Source organism: Nesoenas mayeri (assembly GCF_963082525.1).
Source record: "Nesoenas mayeri genome assembly, chromosome: 1".
Lineage (NCBI taxonomy): Eukaryota > Metazoa > Chordata > Aves > Columbiformes > Columbidae > Nesoenas > Nesoenas mayeri.
In genome coordinates this window covers 111,785,958-111,804,469 of record NC_137541.1, presented here as the reverse complement: position 1 = coordinate 111,804,469, position 18,512 = coordinate 111,785,958, and the positions used below count along the sequence as shown (strand labels likewise).

At 37.5% G+C, this 18,512-nt stretch overlaps 1 protein-coding gene across 1 annotated transcript in view; it reads right to left on the bottom strand.

Moving 5' to 3' along the window:
* IL1RAPL1 (interleukin 1 receptor accessory protein like 1) overlaps positions 1-18,512 on the bottom strand; it is a gene marked incomplete at its 3' end in the record, with an annotated part of 632,038 nt that overhangs the window by 14,590 nt on the left and 598,936 nt on the right. Inside the window, exons 6-8 of the mRNA XM_080342944.1 lie at positions 14,237-14,369; positions 12,133-12,278; positions 620-763 (exon numbers count right to left, since the gene is read on the bottom strand). Coding sequence (XP_080199070.1) covers positions 620-763; positions 12,133-12,278; positions 14,237-14,369 — 423 coding nt within the window. The remainder of the gene's footprint in view (positions 1-619; positions 764-12,132; positions 12,279-14,236; positions 14,370-18,512) is intronic.

Below are 18,512 nucleotides of genomic sequence, written 5' to 3'. Positions count from 1 at the left end.
AAAGAGAAGGCAAGAAAGGAAAATGCATGTATACATTTGACAAAAGGCAGTGCATACATTGAGTATTACTTTTGTTTAGGGTGTCCTTGAATCACAGAACAAATTTAATGACCAGTAGCTGTTCTCTCAGTGATCAAGTAAATGAACTAAGTAAATTAACTGCTGTGTACATTCCCAAACACTCAGTACAGTTTATTGAAACTGATCAGTTTAAACAAGCAGTAAATTGAGATTCACATCAACTCTACATATTTGGTGAATATAATTAGGGAAGAGACTCCCTAGCTTATGGAGAAGTGAAGCTGGCTTTCTATACTGACAGAAAGTGAAAATACTTAATGCATCAGCGTTGGTAATTTAAATTCAGTGTTAGGAAGAAAAATCTAAAAGACATGGGTGTCTTCTGGAACTCCAGAGAGTGGCACATACATCAGGTCAGCAATCACTGCTGCTAACGTGCTGCACGAGGAGTGCACATTCATAAGTGTCTAATGCAGTGAGAAATAAAAGTTGCAGTTGTCAATGCATCTTGAACTAAAATGAAATTTGGGCCTTGGTGGAGAGAAATAAAAGACAGGCATACTTAGAAAGTAGGAAACATACTAAAAAGCTGTCTTACCTCCATCTAGTTCTTCAGCTCCAAAATGATTCCTGTAGAAGAGCATAATCTCTATCTTGTAACACTTGTAGATAGTCACTAAACAAACAAGCAGCAGCAGAATAGCACCAAGCCCACCAGCAAGCTCAACTGTGTACATCAGCTCTGCAAAGAATTACAAAACGCAGTAACAACCACATTCCAAACCAGAGATTAGCAGCAGACCTCGCACTTATGTTAAACATTAAAATATAACAATGAATGGTACGTTATATACATATTTATTTCATCCTAGGGCCTTTGAAGAAACATCTAATTAATAGATTTTTTATTTATTTAGTAATTTTTTTTTTCTGATACACCACGTGAATTGCTCACTTCAAAAGATAACAATGGCTGGGGATGTGTGTGTGTATGAGTATGCATATCTATAAGAGATGTTCAATAACTCCCTTCTCTCTCTTTGCAAACAGATCACAGTTTGCTTTACACAGATAAATGTTGACGTTCTACTTACAATGAAAGCGGAGGTGAATGCTTCTCTTTTGGGGACTATAATGCAAACACAGGTCCTCTCTTATTCCACACACAAATGAGCTTTGGTCTACTGGATAAGATTACACTAAGTATTTTTTTTCTTTTCAGAATAAAACTAAAATTAAACCCAAAAACAAATAAACAAAAACTTGAGAGATGTGAAGACAAGTTATCCAAGGAACCCACTCACATCTCAGTTATGTGCTTATATCCTTGACACAGTTTCCCAGTGATCTGCAGTTTGTCTTTATTCCATCCTTTCCCCCAGTGGGGTTGTCTTATGTGTAGTCCCAGCAAATTGATTTGTCCAGTCTGACATTCCCATTCAGATTGTGACCCCCTGGTGTCTCTGCTGCGCTATACCACTACAGATGCACATGATGGATTGAGATCATCACCATGCAGCTCCACTCCTGAGGACACGGGCTCTGGTCAGATGTGGCCACAACTATCTGCCAGCAGCAGTATCTTCAGTGGGCACGCTTACAGTGCCCAAGGAATATGCCATCATGAACTTTCACCTCCACCAGTCTTAACCATTGCATGCTCAGGGAAGCTCACACAGCTACCCAGCATCTCTTATGTTGTTACTTTTCATCTGCTTATTCACTGAAAACTGGCAATGTTAAAAAAAAGAGGTTGGGAGGAAGAAGAGCCTTAGTAACAACGTTCCAATTTGAAGTGAGTAATAGATGGCATATCTTAAGATCACCCATACTTTTCCAATATCACTCAGTTTTCAGAAATGTCAAGAAATCAAATCTTAGACATCCAAGATACACAGTTTGCTGTGCTGGAGAAAGATCAGTTACATTTTATTTTCACAGTATCCTCTTCCAGTGGGCAGCTTCTGTTTGAGTGAAACACGATAGTCCTGAAGTAACATTTTTGTGTGTGTGTGTGTGGTTATGCAAATGTGTTACTCCAGCACAACACAATTCAATTAGAGAAATAAAAGGTTAGAGGAAGATGTGACAATTCCATTTATTTTGACTGTGTCTACTGAGAATAACACTTTTTTTATTATTATTTTGAGGCAACTGTAAAAAAATTTCATTGCTCTCTAGAAGACACTAAAATTGTAATAAAATAAAATAAAAAGGCATTTATATTCCATGTCATTCTCTCCAAAACTGTGCTGGAAACTCCTTTGTGTTAAATATTTTTAAGACCAACATGGTTATTTCAGATTTAGAATACTTTTCTTGTCCAGAGAGGGGAATGTTACTAAAAACACCCAACAACAAATTGTTTGCATAAAGAAGTAATATAGTATTTTAGAATATAAATGGAAATGGAAATTACTCAGCACTGGCTCACTATACCTTGTTTATCATTTTGTACTACAGGTGATACAGCTGTTCAATGGTAACTAGAAGAAAGGCTTTAACATTTCAGGTTGCTAGGCACAAAATACTCTATGTGCCTGCTGTTATGACTCACTACAGGCAAAGAAAATTTTTATAACTGGAAAACAAAGGTTTTTCATAAATAAATGGTTTTGAGATTAAATGGAAAAAATAATTGCTCTCTGTAACTAATCATGAAATCAGACTAATGCACTGCATCACTTTTGCCATCAGGTCCCTCTCAGTTATCTTTTTCCCTGTAAAACAATCAAAGATTACACCTATTTTTTTACTTCAGTGAAGTCTCTCTGAACAAACATGCAACTGTCCTAAATAAAGCAAGCAAAACAAACAATGACATTCTCTAAGTTACCCTGAAATGTACAAGAAATTACCTTTTAATGTGCTGCTGCTGAGCCCACCCTGATCACTTATGAGCACAAGGATAAGGTGGTTCTTTCTTAAACAGATTTGTTTGCAAAGTAAGTTTCATGCTCCATCCATCTCACACAGCAAGCTGGCATTTTGCTCCATGCTGGATGTCTGTCAGCACGTTTGCTCTTTGTCTTAGGTGCCATTTGTCAGGGTCCGGGGTAGAGGGAGCAGTGATTAGCCCAGCAGACTGCTGCATCCTTAACCCCAGCCCTGCAGATGCCTGAGATAACCCAAAAAACACTGGGACAGCCATGGCAGCAGTGCCTTGGAAGGTGGGACAGATTGGTCTGGGCACATCACCACAGTGAGCAGATTGCCTTCAGGCCTTGCACTAGTGTTTCTGCAGGATGCTAAACCGTGCCCCATGGGGGCACTGGCTGGCTTTGAGCTGCTGCAGGGGTTTTGTGAACAGTGTTGCCCTGTGAACAGAATTACCCTGTGAACAGTGTTACCCTGTGTTGTGCAGAACTGAAGGTGTGAGGAGCGGAGGCTTCTTCTGTCAGCCCCTCTAGTCACTGAAGCCATTTCACATTTCTGTGCCTCAGGTTTCCCAACGTGAATTGGGGAGCGTGCGTCTGGCTCCTTCATATGAGGGGTTACTCCCGAAAGCTGGTCTGTGAATGTCAAGAGTGCTGGTGATGTGTATGTCAACAATGACGTAGTGACTGTTAAAGGTAAATTAAAGTGTAACAGCAAGGCTAGAGTGTAAGGCTGCTTTCACAATAACATTTTTTTGTGCTGCTTTATTCTGCTTTTTGCATTGTGATTTGAGCACAGTCTCTGCGGCAGACATTACACTCCCTTTGAAGTCTGATCATTTTTCTCTGCTGAAATTCAAGTTTTCTGTAGTGGCTACATACTAAAAAGATTCAGTTTCAGCACCATTCCACATCAGAGGGGAGAGATGGAAAGTGCAAACCTTTTAAAATCTATTTAGCCTCTGTGTTACATTGCTCAAATTACAGGCCTTGCCCTCCTTAAGGAGCTAGGGCTGAATGTAGAAAATAGTAGAGGAAAATTACTCGACTAACCCTTAGGGGGACAGGCATTCTGTTAAACACAACAAATGAGCAAGTGCCAGGGAGTTACATCCAGAAGCACAGCAATCATTTAGTTACAGGCAATTAACAATAGTCCTCCAGTAGCAACGGAACAGTTCTAGTCTAAGGGAAAACACATTGATTACTGCAGCAGCAGTAGATTGGTTTCTGAATAAATAGCTTCAATTTAAAACAAGATTTGTTACAAGCATTTTGACCAATGGCTACATTTTTTTTTCCTTATTGGGAGGCTTTGGCCAAGCAACCCAATGAAAAAGATAGCTAATTAAAACAAAGTATGTGTCTTCTCCAAATAACCAGCATGATATACTGGGTAATAAATGCTGTCATTTTATACTGATTCTACCCTAATTATTAGGCATATTTGTAGGATATATGTTTGATCTTTACTTGGCTTTAATATTTGATAAACTTCCCTTTGCTGTGTCATGTGGGTAGTTCACTTATCATAGTTGGAGTTGTAATAAGTAAGTAAATAAGAGTGCTTTCGAAGATGCATATCTTCTGACTTATAAGACATGCTTCAGGGACTTTCCATTTAATGATCTGTGATAATTTAAAATTAATCTTATTCTATTCATTAGTCCACATAGAGCTGAGCTACTAAGAAAAATAATTATATTTCAAACATTCTTTTCTGTGATTTATAACTCTTCGAGGATGTGTGATTTATAGCTGTGTATTCAGTTTCTGAGCCTTTTTCAAAATCCAATTACAGTCTATCTAAGGCTTCAATTTTGCAATCACTTACACGGATTGCTTAACTTCACCGACTATAAGTAATCCCTCTGAAGTCAACAGGACTATTCACAGTGCTTCAGGTTAGCGCATGCATAAATCTTTGCTATTTTGTGGCCTAAACTCATTTCCATTCTCTGTATGTCTTGGATAATTTAACTTACAAAGCTAGAAGGTTTGGTTAGAGACAGTTCTTAGTTTGTCTAGATACATGTTCATAGACCTCAACTGTTAAGTGAAACATAGAGGTAATGACTATAATTTGGAAAGGGTGTAGTAAGAGACAATACTCACTAAAGCTCTCATAATGACACCTGAGAGAAGGTAAAGAAAGCAGATACTGATAACCACTGCGAGACAGATGTGTCATAACATGCGGTTTTGGTTATAAGCAGGTGTGTTTCTTATAAAGGAAGAAGGAGGCTGGCTGACACAGGAATACTCATCTGAGTCTCATTTCAGACATTGGCAGTAAACAGCAGGCAGAATTTAGATTAGGAAGAAAGAAACTCATACAGTTTAAAAATGGAGAAGGATGTGCCTTTGCTTTTTTTTTTTTTAATACAGTATTCATTATGGCATGACTGTAACTTTATCTTTCCAAAGTACAGCAAATGGAACCACAGCTTTATACAGAATATGCACATCCAAATGCATATAAATATACGCATGTACATAAATCTATTCTCTATTTTTAATTTTTTTTTTTTGGTTAGTTGGTTGTTTCAATGTGCCAAACATAATCTGGTTGCATTTAAGATACCTAGATGACTTTATGGATACTGTTGTGAATAGTTCCTGTATGGGAATACTGCAAGAATGATGAGGAGGGTAATTGGAAATACACTCAAGCAACTGCAGCTGGAGTGTAGAAAAACACATACATCGCAAATAGAACCTCTGTGTTTAGATAACAGGCCTGTGAAAAGAGTTGTAACGACACCTTATCATACATCCTCGAGATTCCTGCAGGCAAAGATCAAAGCAGTGGGGTAAACTGCACCTGTGTAAATCCCTCTATACAGGCTGGAATGAGCAGGGTTGTTGATCTTCAGCCAGGGCTGAATTCTGCAGCGCCTGCATCTCTGCTTGTGTCACCCCTGCCTGGGAGCTTAAGTGCTGTTCTGGAGATCTCCTGGCAGTGAGGTAGTGAGGTAACTAAAATAAATTTGCCCTTTGCAATTGCATTTGTGGCCTCTGGTTGTTCTTGTGACCTGCCTGCACCAGTTCTCAGTTAATGATGGATATGGTAAGACAATAATATTTCTGATACCAGCAGAAAGAGATTTGGGATGTTCATTAGCTTAATTAAGAAATAATTTGTTAGCACAAATTATATGCTTTCTGCCAGCATAGGCCACACATGCCTTCAGATGCCTGCAGAGTTGACTTACGGTGGTTAAATTTAGTTATAGCCTTTAATATGGTTTTCAATGCAGTAGTTTCATTTTATTTATTAGAACTATTGCGACCTAGTTATCTCTCTTCATTTTTTAAATCAATATATGACATATATTCATGATTCATCTATGAAAAAACTAGTCGGGTTTGGGGTTTTTTGTACATATGTATATATGTATGCAAATACAAGACAGGGGTCTTGTTAAGCTATTTATCAGTATACCAGGCAGCACATCTGAGCCTTGATGATATTGCATTTCTCAGTGTTATAAGAATAGAGATAGCAAATTATTATAATAGATATATATTCTTGCCAATGACATTTTTATTTCTTCTGAGAAGCGCAGGATACCTGTTCCCAGCAGGAGAATAATTACACCGGCTATCTCCAATAGTATGTTGGCTCAATGGAGGATAAAGTTGAAAATAATACAGATTCTGCAACAATACTGACGTTTACTACATTTAAATACAGAACACTACGTTTTAAGGACAGCTTATACTTCAGGTTGAAGGAAAAAAGTCATTATGATGTTAAATTACATTAATCTCTGGTCAGCATCCCCAAATAAATGAATTGCGTATGACTTAAAACCTTACTGATTAGGAGAGCTTGTCACACTACAGAAATCAGACAGCCCACACAATTACTTCTTCTAGATCTTTGGAAAGAAATGAATCTGAGAAGCACTTGGAGGTGCTAAAATGTGGGGAAAAAAGGAATACCAAGTTCCAAGGATGTAAAATCACAAAACATACTGTTTACATTTTTTTCTGAGGATAGCATTAATGAATAATTTAGCTCTGCATGGATTATGGGAACAATTTGTGACATTTTATTTTAAAATATTTTAATCTTTGCTAATTAAGGTTAGACTTGAACTTAGACATTATGTAAAGAGAAGAACTATCATAAAAGTGGTACAAAATCTTTTTTTTTTAAAGGAATCTGTTAAACAAATCAACTCATTTGACATTTTGTCATGGGAAAGTTAGATTTAGGCACATACTAAACAATCTGACTAACCTTTTTACTGGAAATTGTCTCAGTACAGTTTTCTAATGGATGAGAAGAACCGTAATGAAGAAGAAAATGGTCTTATGAAGACTTTCTGCCAGGCAGTAGTCTTCAGTATACTATTGATTTACCGATTTTAGATGAGATTAAGTATAAAAAGAGCAGTCACTTTTGGTTGAGTTTGGGACAGGAAGAGAGGCAATATTCTGCTTTTGGCCCTATGTCATGAAGCTCTTGGGCTGCTGAACTTTTGCATTGCCCTGCACAGTAGCAACCTGAAGGCTTCTTCAATGGCCATAGAGGGATGAAAAATCAATTCTCATGAAATCCAATTTCAATTCTGATTCTAAAACCTGGTGAGGAGATCGGAAAAGATTTTCCTGCAGTGCAGAATGAAAACAGAATGCTTTATACACTGGAATATATGCATGCGTAGGATCTTGACTAACCAAGTGAGTCAGAGTTTTACAATGGTTTTGCTTTCACTGAGACTCGGAGATTTGCTAGAATGTTCACATAATTAGGACCAATTGACAGAAGTTGAAATATACAATTCATTGCTCTCATATCTCACACAATGAGCTCCCATTCAGGAACTTCAGAAGCATCACGAAGCTTTACGGCAAAGGGAACTATAACACCTGTGGTTTCTTTACAGAGGTTAGAAAAGTACTAGTTTATTTTCTCTTTTAAGCCTTAATTGTCACTCATCACTACCACTGTGTGAAATCACCTCCTAGTGACTGAAAATGCTCATGACATCAAAAACTTAACTTATTCAAGTCTGTAAGCAGTAAAACAGATTTATACCATTATGTGAATGACACTGTAATTTAAGGTTCTAGTCAGCAATTCTGTTATCATTAATAACCGTATGAGGAAAATTCAGAATTACTTGTTATTCATAATTTGTTATTAAATTGTACAGGAAACATTATTGTTATTTTATGCATTAAAAAATGAAGAGTTTAAAGTATGCCTACCTATTCATAGGTTTCCTCAAGATCTATTTCCTATAGAAAATATTAACTTTTTTCTTTATCAAACATATATTCTCACAGGCAATTTCAAACAGAATAAATGTCTTCCTCTAAACAATTTATTTCAGTGAAGGTCTTTTTTTGTCTCAACAGAAATAAAGCTGTTTTAAAAATCCCTCATTAGCTTATGGTCAACAAGACCCATATATGTTCACTGAGAACACCTATGACACAGGAAAACAAACCCAAAACATAAAAGAGGCCCAGGACATAAAATTAGACATCACTAAGAGAATGAAAAGAAAGGGAAGGAGACACTTCTTAAAAAAATGCATAAAGTATGTTACCTGTTCTTTGTTCTGGTGCCTGTCTCATGAAAAATACAGCTATATCATTAAGCTTTTAAAATATTATTAATAACATAAAAAATAATGTCAGGATAGAATTTGAGATTATTTTTCCTTTAAAGATCTAGTTGCAGACACGCAGAAAAGAATTCCCACAAAAATAATCCCACAATTAGATAATAATCTGTATTTCCATCATAGTTGATGATTAAATGAGATTACAAAGGCTGTGATCCAGCATGAAAGTCATACTTTTCAATATATTACACTGTTGAAGAACATTATTTACTCCTATGCATTACGTTTTTGTCTACTACATTGATAGACTATTGCTTGTCTTCTTGAATTAGAAACCTGGGAAAAAAACCACAATTACAGTGTGTGATCCACTCCCTATATCATCTGCAGTATATGGTCTGTCTCTAATAAATCTGGGCTTAGCTGCTGTCAGTACCACTCTCAAAATTAATTTCTAGAAAGTTCCACTAACCGGCTGAAGATTAACCTGTAACTGCTACAGAAGATCAATGATAGCTATCAACAATAAGTTACAAAATCAGCCTTAGATTATCACAAGTAGATTTTTTTTTTCTCACACAAAAGAGAAAATAACTGGATTATTGTAAAGGTGATAGAAAAAGATTTGGCCAACAGCTAGAGGAAGGGAATGCAAGTTAAATCTCCTGGGTTCTAATGCCTCTCTTTTTCTGACTATTTTTGGACATCTTTAGTAGGAATGGACCAGAAAACAGAACAGCATTGGCATTGTCATGCTTAAAATGCTCTACTGCCTTTGGCTCTGATTTAAATGCTCCCTATGCACACACTCTGAAGAAATTTAGGAGTCTAAAAATGGTTAGCCAGCTGCACAAAAACATAGATCATAGTTTTTCTCCACTGGCAGTGAGAAAGTAAAAGAAGCTTAGAAGAAAATTTGGGCTCATCTCCCTGAGTTGCTGAGCGCTGGCATCTGAGCCAGAGGGATATACCAGGGGCCCAAGTTTTCTCCCGGTGCTGGATGCCCAAACTTGAGTTCACTTTTCCTGCACAACCGGTGCTGTGTTCTGCTCCCTTCGCAAAATTCCTTTTGGGAAAGGGGAGGCTCAGGGTTTTGCTGATTGAGGGCCATGTCAGGGAAGGAGCAGAAGTCTTCTCTCCCTCACTGGATGTGCCAGTTCGTGGTGGGGACCACCACTGGATGGGCCCTGCTTGTGTTTTCTGTGAGGTGAGTGTCTGTCCCTGCTGGGCTGACCAGTGAGAAGAGTGAGGAAGATGCACCCAGGTGCTGGCCAGTGATTTAGACTCTGAATTTCTTCTCCTTTCAGGGCCTGTGTGATTGCAGGCATATCCAAAAGTTCCCCCTGGCAGTTTAAATTTATGGAGAATATATTGACCAGGGTGAAGCAGCAGTTGCAAGGGTGTTTGAAGGGCTTAAATTTTGTACCTGAATCCACCCTGCAGTGTTTAGTGCTAAATACCTCTTTTCCCAAGAATACTCTTTGTTCACTAGCAGAGCTTTCTGCTTTTCTGTCCCTCCTGATCCTGGTGATAATGTACCACACAGGCAGTTTAAGAGGGTTGTAATTACTTTTTCAGGTATTCAGTGAACATTCTAGATTCAGCATTCTTCTTGGCTTATACTGTTGGGGAAAAAAAAAAGATCACTAACTAGAAAACCAGCCAAAACTAACACTTCTGCAAATGCCTCAGTGTTCAGGAAGCAAATTTACTTAATTGTTAGGTCCCAATTGTTCTAAGTGAGCCAATAACCAGAAATTAATAAACAACTAACTCATTCCTAGCAGAGACTAAATGTGCATCAAACAAGGAAACCTAAAGCGAAATGTTGTCATGGTGATATACAGGAGACTAAGCAAGCAGTGCAAAGCTCCTCTTCCTAGGAGACCTGAGAGACTAGCTCAAATTTTTAGCTGTCATGGTTAATTTATCATTTCACTGAAACAGTTGTCAACATGCAAAGTATGTAGAAGGTTTGTAACAGGCATCTTTTGTTTTTTGAGGGCACAACAAATTTTGTATCCAAATCAGAATTTCAGATGCAGCCTTAGTTAAAGAGGAAAAAAAAAATGGGGGAGTTTTTCCAATTTTTAGGTTTTTGCTATTTATAAGGGCAATTAAATATTGAGATTACTGCCTCTTAAACATGTCATCATGAGGCCACATACTATGGTGTGTTTGACATAGTGATTTCTCCAAGAAAGGAGGCAAGGAAAGTAGAACCTTGCAAAATTTATGCATGCACACTGTTAAATTATAAAGCCAGTGGTCACAGAACAGACTTATGTATTGTCAGTCTTGGAGCTAGTACGAAAGGGAAAATAAGAACTCACCATGAGCATATGACTTAATACATGTCACTTAATTAAGTGTTGGTTTCAGAGTGATTCAAGCTTTATAAATTCTTTATTTTCAGTGTTCTATACACAAAGTTCATTATTAAAGACAAGCCATTGGATTTCAGTGTTAAGTTTCAGCTTAACTCTTGGTATGGATTCAAATATCTCTGAACTGGGAGCATATGACTAATAGCTGGTAAATTGTTGAGATTCAACTACTTAGTAAGTTAATTTCCCATCTCAGTAAATGCCAGGCTAAGCAGAACATCTGGTTATTTACATCTGTATCTCCTAAGAAGCAATGATAAGAGTTCAGAAAAATGGCTACAAATTAGTTCTATTCAATTATTTGAGATACACAAAAATACATTCCAATAAATGAGTCACACTATCTTAATTTGTGTCTTCCTTTTAAACTTAGACTTTGTGTGCTACAAGACTAAAACCAGGGGAGTTTGCTTTGATATAAATGGAGATGCCACAAGTCGTTCAGCACTACTGTAGGAACCTGTTTTGCTCACATTTACAAAAAGTCTAAAAAAAGCACAGTAATGACAGCGAAGTACAGACACTGCTCCTGATTATTCTTTGCTCTCTTAAACCAGCAGGATGCTGCATGAGGGTGGGGAGTGTCAAGCCCAGGCATGTGGAGGACCCTCTGGGAGGTAAAATGAACAAAGTGGATCCGAGAACCTCTCTTTGCAAGAGATTCCCCCTCTCTCTGTAATTATCTCTGTGGGAGACGGCTGTGGCCATTAGGCAGGCTGGAATCACGGGATGTGAGTGCTGAGTAGAAACAGGAGGGTCCTCAGAAGTTTCTGTCATACTTCACTTCAGAAATGTTGGCCTTAAAGAAATGTGTTAGAAGGAAGACGTCCACAGTCACGCTGTGCAGGAACTCCCCTGGCATGGGGTTTAGGAGGCATTTCTTATAGGAGTGGAACATATATTTTTTTAGGCTTTTCTAATATTTGATTTTATTTCTTACAGAAAATTATTATGGTTGTATTACCTCTATCTTTCTACTTTTTTTTTCCTCTCTATTGAGTCTTTATTACTTTTAAAGTTCATGAGTTGTTAAATGCATCTTTTATATAAATACAATTGAAAGGTGCTACAGTGTTTTTCCCAGTGACAGCCATAATTAACAATCACCTTTCTGTCTTACTTTTAAAGTCGTACAAATGCCTAGGAAAAAAAAATAAATATTGCTTATTAATATCTCAGGAATTCAAAATTCATGCTTGCATCCAAAGGAAGCTCTACAAACTGACCGCTCCTATAATGTACCATGAAAAGCTGCATATTTACCCCTTTTATGCAGAAGAATACTGGCGTGTCGGCGTCCATTTCCATTCTCCACATAGCATGAGTAATTCCCCAAGTCTCCTTCTTCCACAGAGTCAAGGATCAACGAAATGGAAACCTCCTGTTCCCCAAGATGTTCCTTGAGAACCCTGAGGAAAAAGCAACCACCACTACTATTCTGCTTGTATCATAGTGAAGCATTAGATAATCATGACATAACAATGTTACTTACAATTCACAACTCTCTGGCCTCAAATTTGGCTATGGTTTAATGCAATCTTAATTAAATTATGTCATGCCCCTTTCTTCGTCACTTCTAATGAGGAGGTATGGTTTTGTAAATGTTAATGAGAGCTTCAGCTCATTGTCTTCTTTAAGCAGGATGATGTGCACACTGATAATATATTGTTGCACACTCTGATGGAGACTCTGATCAGATTTATATGAAGGCTTGAAATGTTAAAACAGAGAAAAGTGAAAACAGTTACTTTGGGATTTAGGGCCACTCAAGGAGTCTGGCTCAAACACGCCATTTGTGCACTTTCTGAGGCTTTTCATCATGTCACTCAGAAGCATGGTGTTCATACCATGCTCTGAAAAATTATTTCTTGGATTTATTATAAAATTTGACTATGAATTACAAATCAGTAGGAAGAACTGGCATACCAGATGCTCCTTTTTCATACAGATGATACATGAAAGACCTCCCACATAAGATTCTACCTGTCTTCAAACTGCTTTCTTTACCTCTTAGCAAGCCCATCGGTGGTTTTAGAAACCTAGGAAAGCAAGTGACAAAATGTTCCAGGCTGCTACCCTACATCCCACCATCCCACCCAACAAAAGGAGTGGAAACCAGCCTTCCTGCTCCTCCCTTTCAAAACAAGAAAGATGTAATGAAGGTCTTTGTCCCGTTTTTGTTAGCGTTCAGAATGCCAAGTCTCTGGCTGAAGGGCTTCGGAAAAGCTTTAGATACAAAACAGAGCTGATCTGGTTGTCATGTGCTATTTAGTGTTTTGGTCTTGAGCTTTATAGAATAAACATGAAGTATACTGGGATGAAATATGTCTCCATTTTGCCTGTATCTGGGGACATGGAGGTGACCTTGAATGTCTATGTGGCCTTCCCTTTGGTAAGGGAATTGTCTCTTACTTTGATTACACTGAAGAAGTGCAAGGTTAAGCTGAAAATGAGTGCAACTTCATGTCTTTTGATGAGATAGCAAACTCCCATCTAACAAGCAAAGGGTTAATAAGCTCATTTTGTTCTATTATAGACAATCACTGCAGATAAAATATCTGTGATTCTTTAGCTTCCTTTGTAATGTGCATTTAGATTTTCCTTCATTTCCAGGTTTATTCATGATACATAGACAAAGTGATATGCACTTATACAGCATTATAAATGAAAAAGGAGTCTCTTTAGATACAAGTAGATATTTCATATTCGATAGGAGTTAGCACGCTATGTCAAGCATGTAGTTCTCCATACAAAACCACCTTTTTCTTAATTTCCAAATGAGGCAGCACTTTTAGGAGCAGTAAAAGTACATGGCGCGAATTGCTAGATCCTCTCTAAAACAAGCATTTCAACAGATACAAGCAGCCCACATAACAGGAGGCTTGGCTCTCACAGGCTCGATAACATCCCAGGAAACTCAGGTTTTTTCCTTGAAGAAGAGAAATCAAAACATTCCTGAAGAGAAGCCCGACTTCAGCATTTGTTTAAGGCTCCATGTTTTAAAAGACTTCTTTTGAACTGTTTCTCTTGATGTATTTATTTTTCTTTATTTCATTTTAAAAACTGCCTTAATGGTTCTTATAGTAGCTTGCCATTGTTCGAAAAAGTCACTACGCAAATTCCAGTTGGTTACACTATGGTACTTGTTGGGCAACTATTCTGCTTTCACAGCTCTCTAACATCAGTTCTTGCCCAGGTGTGCATTTTTCTCTTCTCTACTGGTGGAGCTGAAAAGGTGAAGAATGGATGTTGCAAAAACATGGATCAGACCCAAAATGTTCCTGAGTCAGTCTGTGATAACAAGTATTACATTAGCTATCAACAAAAAGATATTGACTGAAAAAAACTAAAATGCTTTTTCTTGTACCTGATGTCACTTTCCCAGACTCGACTATCATCCAAATCTTCAATAAACTTCTCGCCTTTCATCCAGTAGATTAAAGGACTGACATCTCCGCTATATCCAAAGAAAGCTCGGCAGGTTAGGTTAGCAGAAGTGCCTGTTACAAAGAATACAAGAAAATACGTTATTTCAAAATTTAGAAAAAAAAATAATTTTTGAATTAAATGCTTTTGTTGATTTAAAAAAAAGAAAATCCATAGAAACCCTCGATTTCCAGCTGCTGTTGAAAATGTCCAATAGTATCTACTTGTCTTGTGACTGGTGTTCAATATATTTTCTGAAATTAAATACAATAAAAATAAAATTAAATGTTACATAAGAACAGAATTCAGTTTTGTACTTTTCCATCAAGTTTCCTGTGTTTGGTAAGGAAGGGAAAGGCTGTATTTTCAAAAAGAGCTAACTTAACCAAAGATTTCCATATTTTCTCTGAAAACAGATAAAGGTTAGGTAAAATAGACATGCAATCACATCTGTGTTTGGCTTTGCAACACTTTCTGCAAAGAGGCCAGTAGATTCCTGTAGGATACTATTTCCAAGAGACAGTCAGTAGAAAGATGTATGCTCATTGCTAAATTATCTTTTCAGAAAACACTGAAATTGAAAAAAGAGCACATATGAACTCATCCTGTACACTGTGGGAAATGTCTAGTCTTACAAATGGGAATAACCATCAGGTATATGCAGCAAGGAGGAGAAATTCTATGTATGTGCAGTGTTGCTTATTTAATCCTTACAGTGAAAATTAAAAATGTAATATGCCTTCACTTTGGTTTAATTTGATTGTGTAGTTTTACATTGTGTTAATGCCACTTGGCTTTGGAGTTTCAGCTAGAGCACATACAGGGGTCAGAATGGTACTTTCCATGTGTTTTGTGTGTTGGTAAGACAGGATAAAACTAGCAGACAGCCACCTAGTTAAAGATCTCCCATCCATTGCTGTAAAGATGCTTGTCTCAATATGCACCAAGCCTTCTAAACTGCTACGTGCATTTCTTTAGTGGATAATTACACAGTGATTTAAGGAAGTGGTGTGATTTAAGCAATGTTTTTTTTCCCCCCTGAGGAGAGTATTTTCATGGAGTTTATATCACTGCTGAGACCAAATTCATGTTTTATTTACACTTTCAGTTTTTGATCTTAGGATTCTAAAGCTGACTGACCACAGCTCCTGGAAATAATGATAATGATAATAAAAATAAAATAATAAAATGTGCATTGTTAATACTACTTCATTCTGTACTGAGATGCTATGAGAAATCTATGTGGGTTCAATTAATTACCTTAACAATACTCTGCTTTGGGTCAGAACCTGGTTCTTCTCAAATGTATGACATTAATATTTGAATATCTTATTTACTTTTTAGTTTGGAAACAGATGAAGGATGCTGTATAACAAGGAGATGAGTAACTTTAAAATAAATATCTTTGTCTGAAAAGATTTATGTTTTCCTGTAAAAGTGTCTGACTCCTCTACCTGGCTTGAACTTTCACACTCACACCATAAAAGGTGCAGAATCAGATGTTTGTAACCAGAATATGCAACATAAAAGGCAAATACCCTCTATGTCACTATCACAAGCTGTTTAGGAACTGAGTGGCTTTCATTCATTTCATGAACCTTTGGCTGGTGCCACACTATTTCCAGCAATGCCTGCTAAGGAGATAGGAGTATCCCAGAACTTCAAACTAGGGTGTGGAGGAGGGTCTAATTTGTAATCAAAAGGTATGAAATCAGATCTCTGACTAATAAGACATTTTGATAACCTCATCTCATTTAGAGAAAAGGTACCAAATTGTAAGCTGAAGATCTTCAGTGGGAGGGAAAAAACTGTTCTTCTAGACAACGACAGCTGCTGTTTCCACACCATAGAGCGTGATGGTCAGGACACTTCCCTGGAAACCCACCTCCTCAATCTCTGCACAGCTCAAGAAGTGTCATTTGGAAGCACTGGAGAGAGAGATTTTTGCAATCTTGAAGCCATTTGCAGGGAATGTGATAAGAATTGGGACACTGCTTAATGTGGGTCAAGTGCATGAAAATCTGTCATAGAAGATGATAAACTTCCTGGTTGTTCCCAGGACATTTTAACAAATCCTAACCAAGTTTTTCATAGCAGTTGCATGGAAGATAAACTAGGTCTTTTTTTTGAGGGGGGAGGGAGTTGCATCATAATTATGATACATGAACACGTGAAAATGAAGATACAAAACCTTGAAGGATTATGAATATCTTGGCCACAGTCACCTAATCTAGCACATGTTCAGGGCTTTAAAATGCCTTGTAACCATAGCATTGGTGGACTCCAATCATGCTCAAAACAGGGGAAGGTAGTTGCATGTCTAAAGCAAAAGTAGAGTCCTGTGATAATTGGATAAGCCCTAAGGAATAATCTGCCATTCTTAGAGGGTATAGTGCTACCTAATCCATCACTGCCACCTTTTTTTCTTTTTCTTTTTTCTTTTTTTTTTTTCTCTCTTTTCCTGGTGCTTTACCACCAAGTCAAGGCCGGGTTGAAAATATTTAGCTTTTAAGCATTGGCAAGATCACAGCTGGAGGGACTGTTGCTTCTGGCCAATTTATCCATGATTCACAGAGATTAGGCACCACAAGTGCTGAACCACCCGAGCTCTTCAGGCTCCTGCAGCTAACAGCCACCCACCGAGATCTGATTTATGCACTGTACAGGCCTCTGAGCCTTTTACAGGTGAATATTAACATGCATAGGTTTGGTTTTTTTTAAATAAACATATTTTGTTAAGGGCAAAAGATATCAGAAAAAAAATAGTTTGTAAGATTAAGGCTTTTTTCCTCAATAAATTCTTACAGAAATTTCTCCCTAAAAAATATGTAAGCATATTTTTAAACACAAAATCCAAAATTTCCATTCCACATGAAATATTTACACCTGATTAATAAACTGGGAAGGATGTGAGGCGTTTTCGTAGTACTGTGTCAACTACAATCACTGAACAAAGGCCATTATCATGCTGGGTGTTCAGCTATAAATTACCTATACTGTCTACTTTAACCAATCTTCACAATAAACCAGTGGGAAGTTCATTAGCAGGTCATCAAGAAGGATTCAATGACCAGCTAATGACCAACTGTGACCATTAATGAGGAGCTTTGTAACGCCAGAGCTCAGGGCTCTTTGCAGAGGACCGTGGAGCTCATTTGTTGAAGCAGAGATGGTCACAGCTGCAGGCACATGTAAGTAAGGGGCAAAGGCTGACTCAAGGGCAATATTGTGAGTTGACAGAGTACTTTGAGCACATCCTGACCTGCCCTCCTGTGAGTGTATGCTGTAGGATGGGCTGGATTTTTCCAGAGAAGTACATCTTTGAAGTGAATGGTCGGAGGATGCAGAGTTTGGGATGCAGAGAAGGTGCTCTGCATGGGCAGTCTGTTTTCAAGGAGTCTGTATATTTTTTAAAAGCATGTAAAATTCACTTAAATAAAAAAATGTTCTTCATATTTAAGCTAATGTAAAAAAAAAACCAGCCTGTCTGCCAATTAATGGAAATCATTCACAGTTAACACTAAATCCTAAATCTCTCCCTGTGTTTTCTATGCTGAGAAAAACTATAGAATTGGATTGAAACTGTAAAAGTTTGATGAATGGATATGTGATGTTTTTAATGCCATTAATTTAAATTTTCCTGTAAATGCTGGATTATTACAGTTTTATAGTCTATCTTTGAAGCAATTTAAATGCACATTTTAAATTTACAGCACGGGAAATCTATCTCTCTCCATCCCCTTTGCTACAAGACATTGCAAATTCTTGAGAATGTTGTCTCAAGTCCCAGATAAATTGCTATTTTTTATGCATCCTGAAAAAGTCCAGAGGTATTAGATTACAATTATTAAGTGAAACTGATAATGCTGGGGTTTTAATTACACTTTCCCCTGGCTCCCAAAAAAACACCCTCAAGGAAGGAAAAAGAAAAAACTGACACTTTTGACTTCTCACTATAATTCTCATTTTTTACTGTGAAATAACGCATTAAAGACATGTCAGAGAACACCCAAAAAGTAAGCTTCAACTGCATATTTCTCCATCACCTTTAACTCTGAAGATGAATATGCTCATACTATATTGAGTTGACTTTTGTAAAACCTGGAATATATAGCGCTACATGTTCCTGCTGCTCACTGTGATAAAGTTGTGCTGTCAACTCCAGCCAACTGGGTTCAAGCTAAATTAATCAAAAGCTCTTTGCCATCTAAACTGAA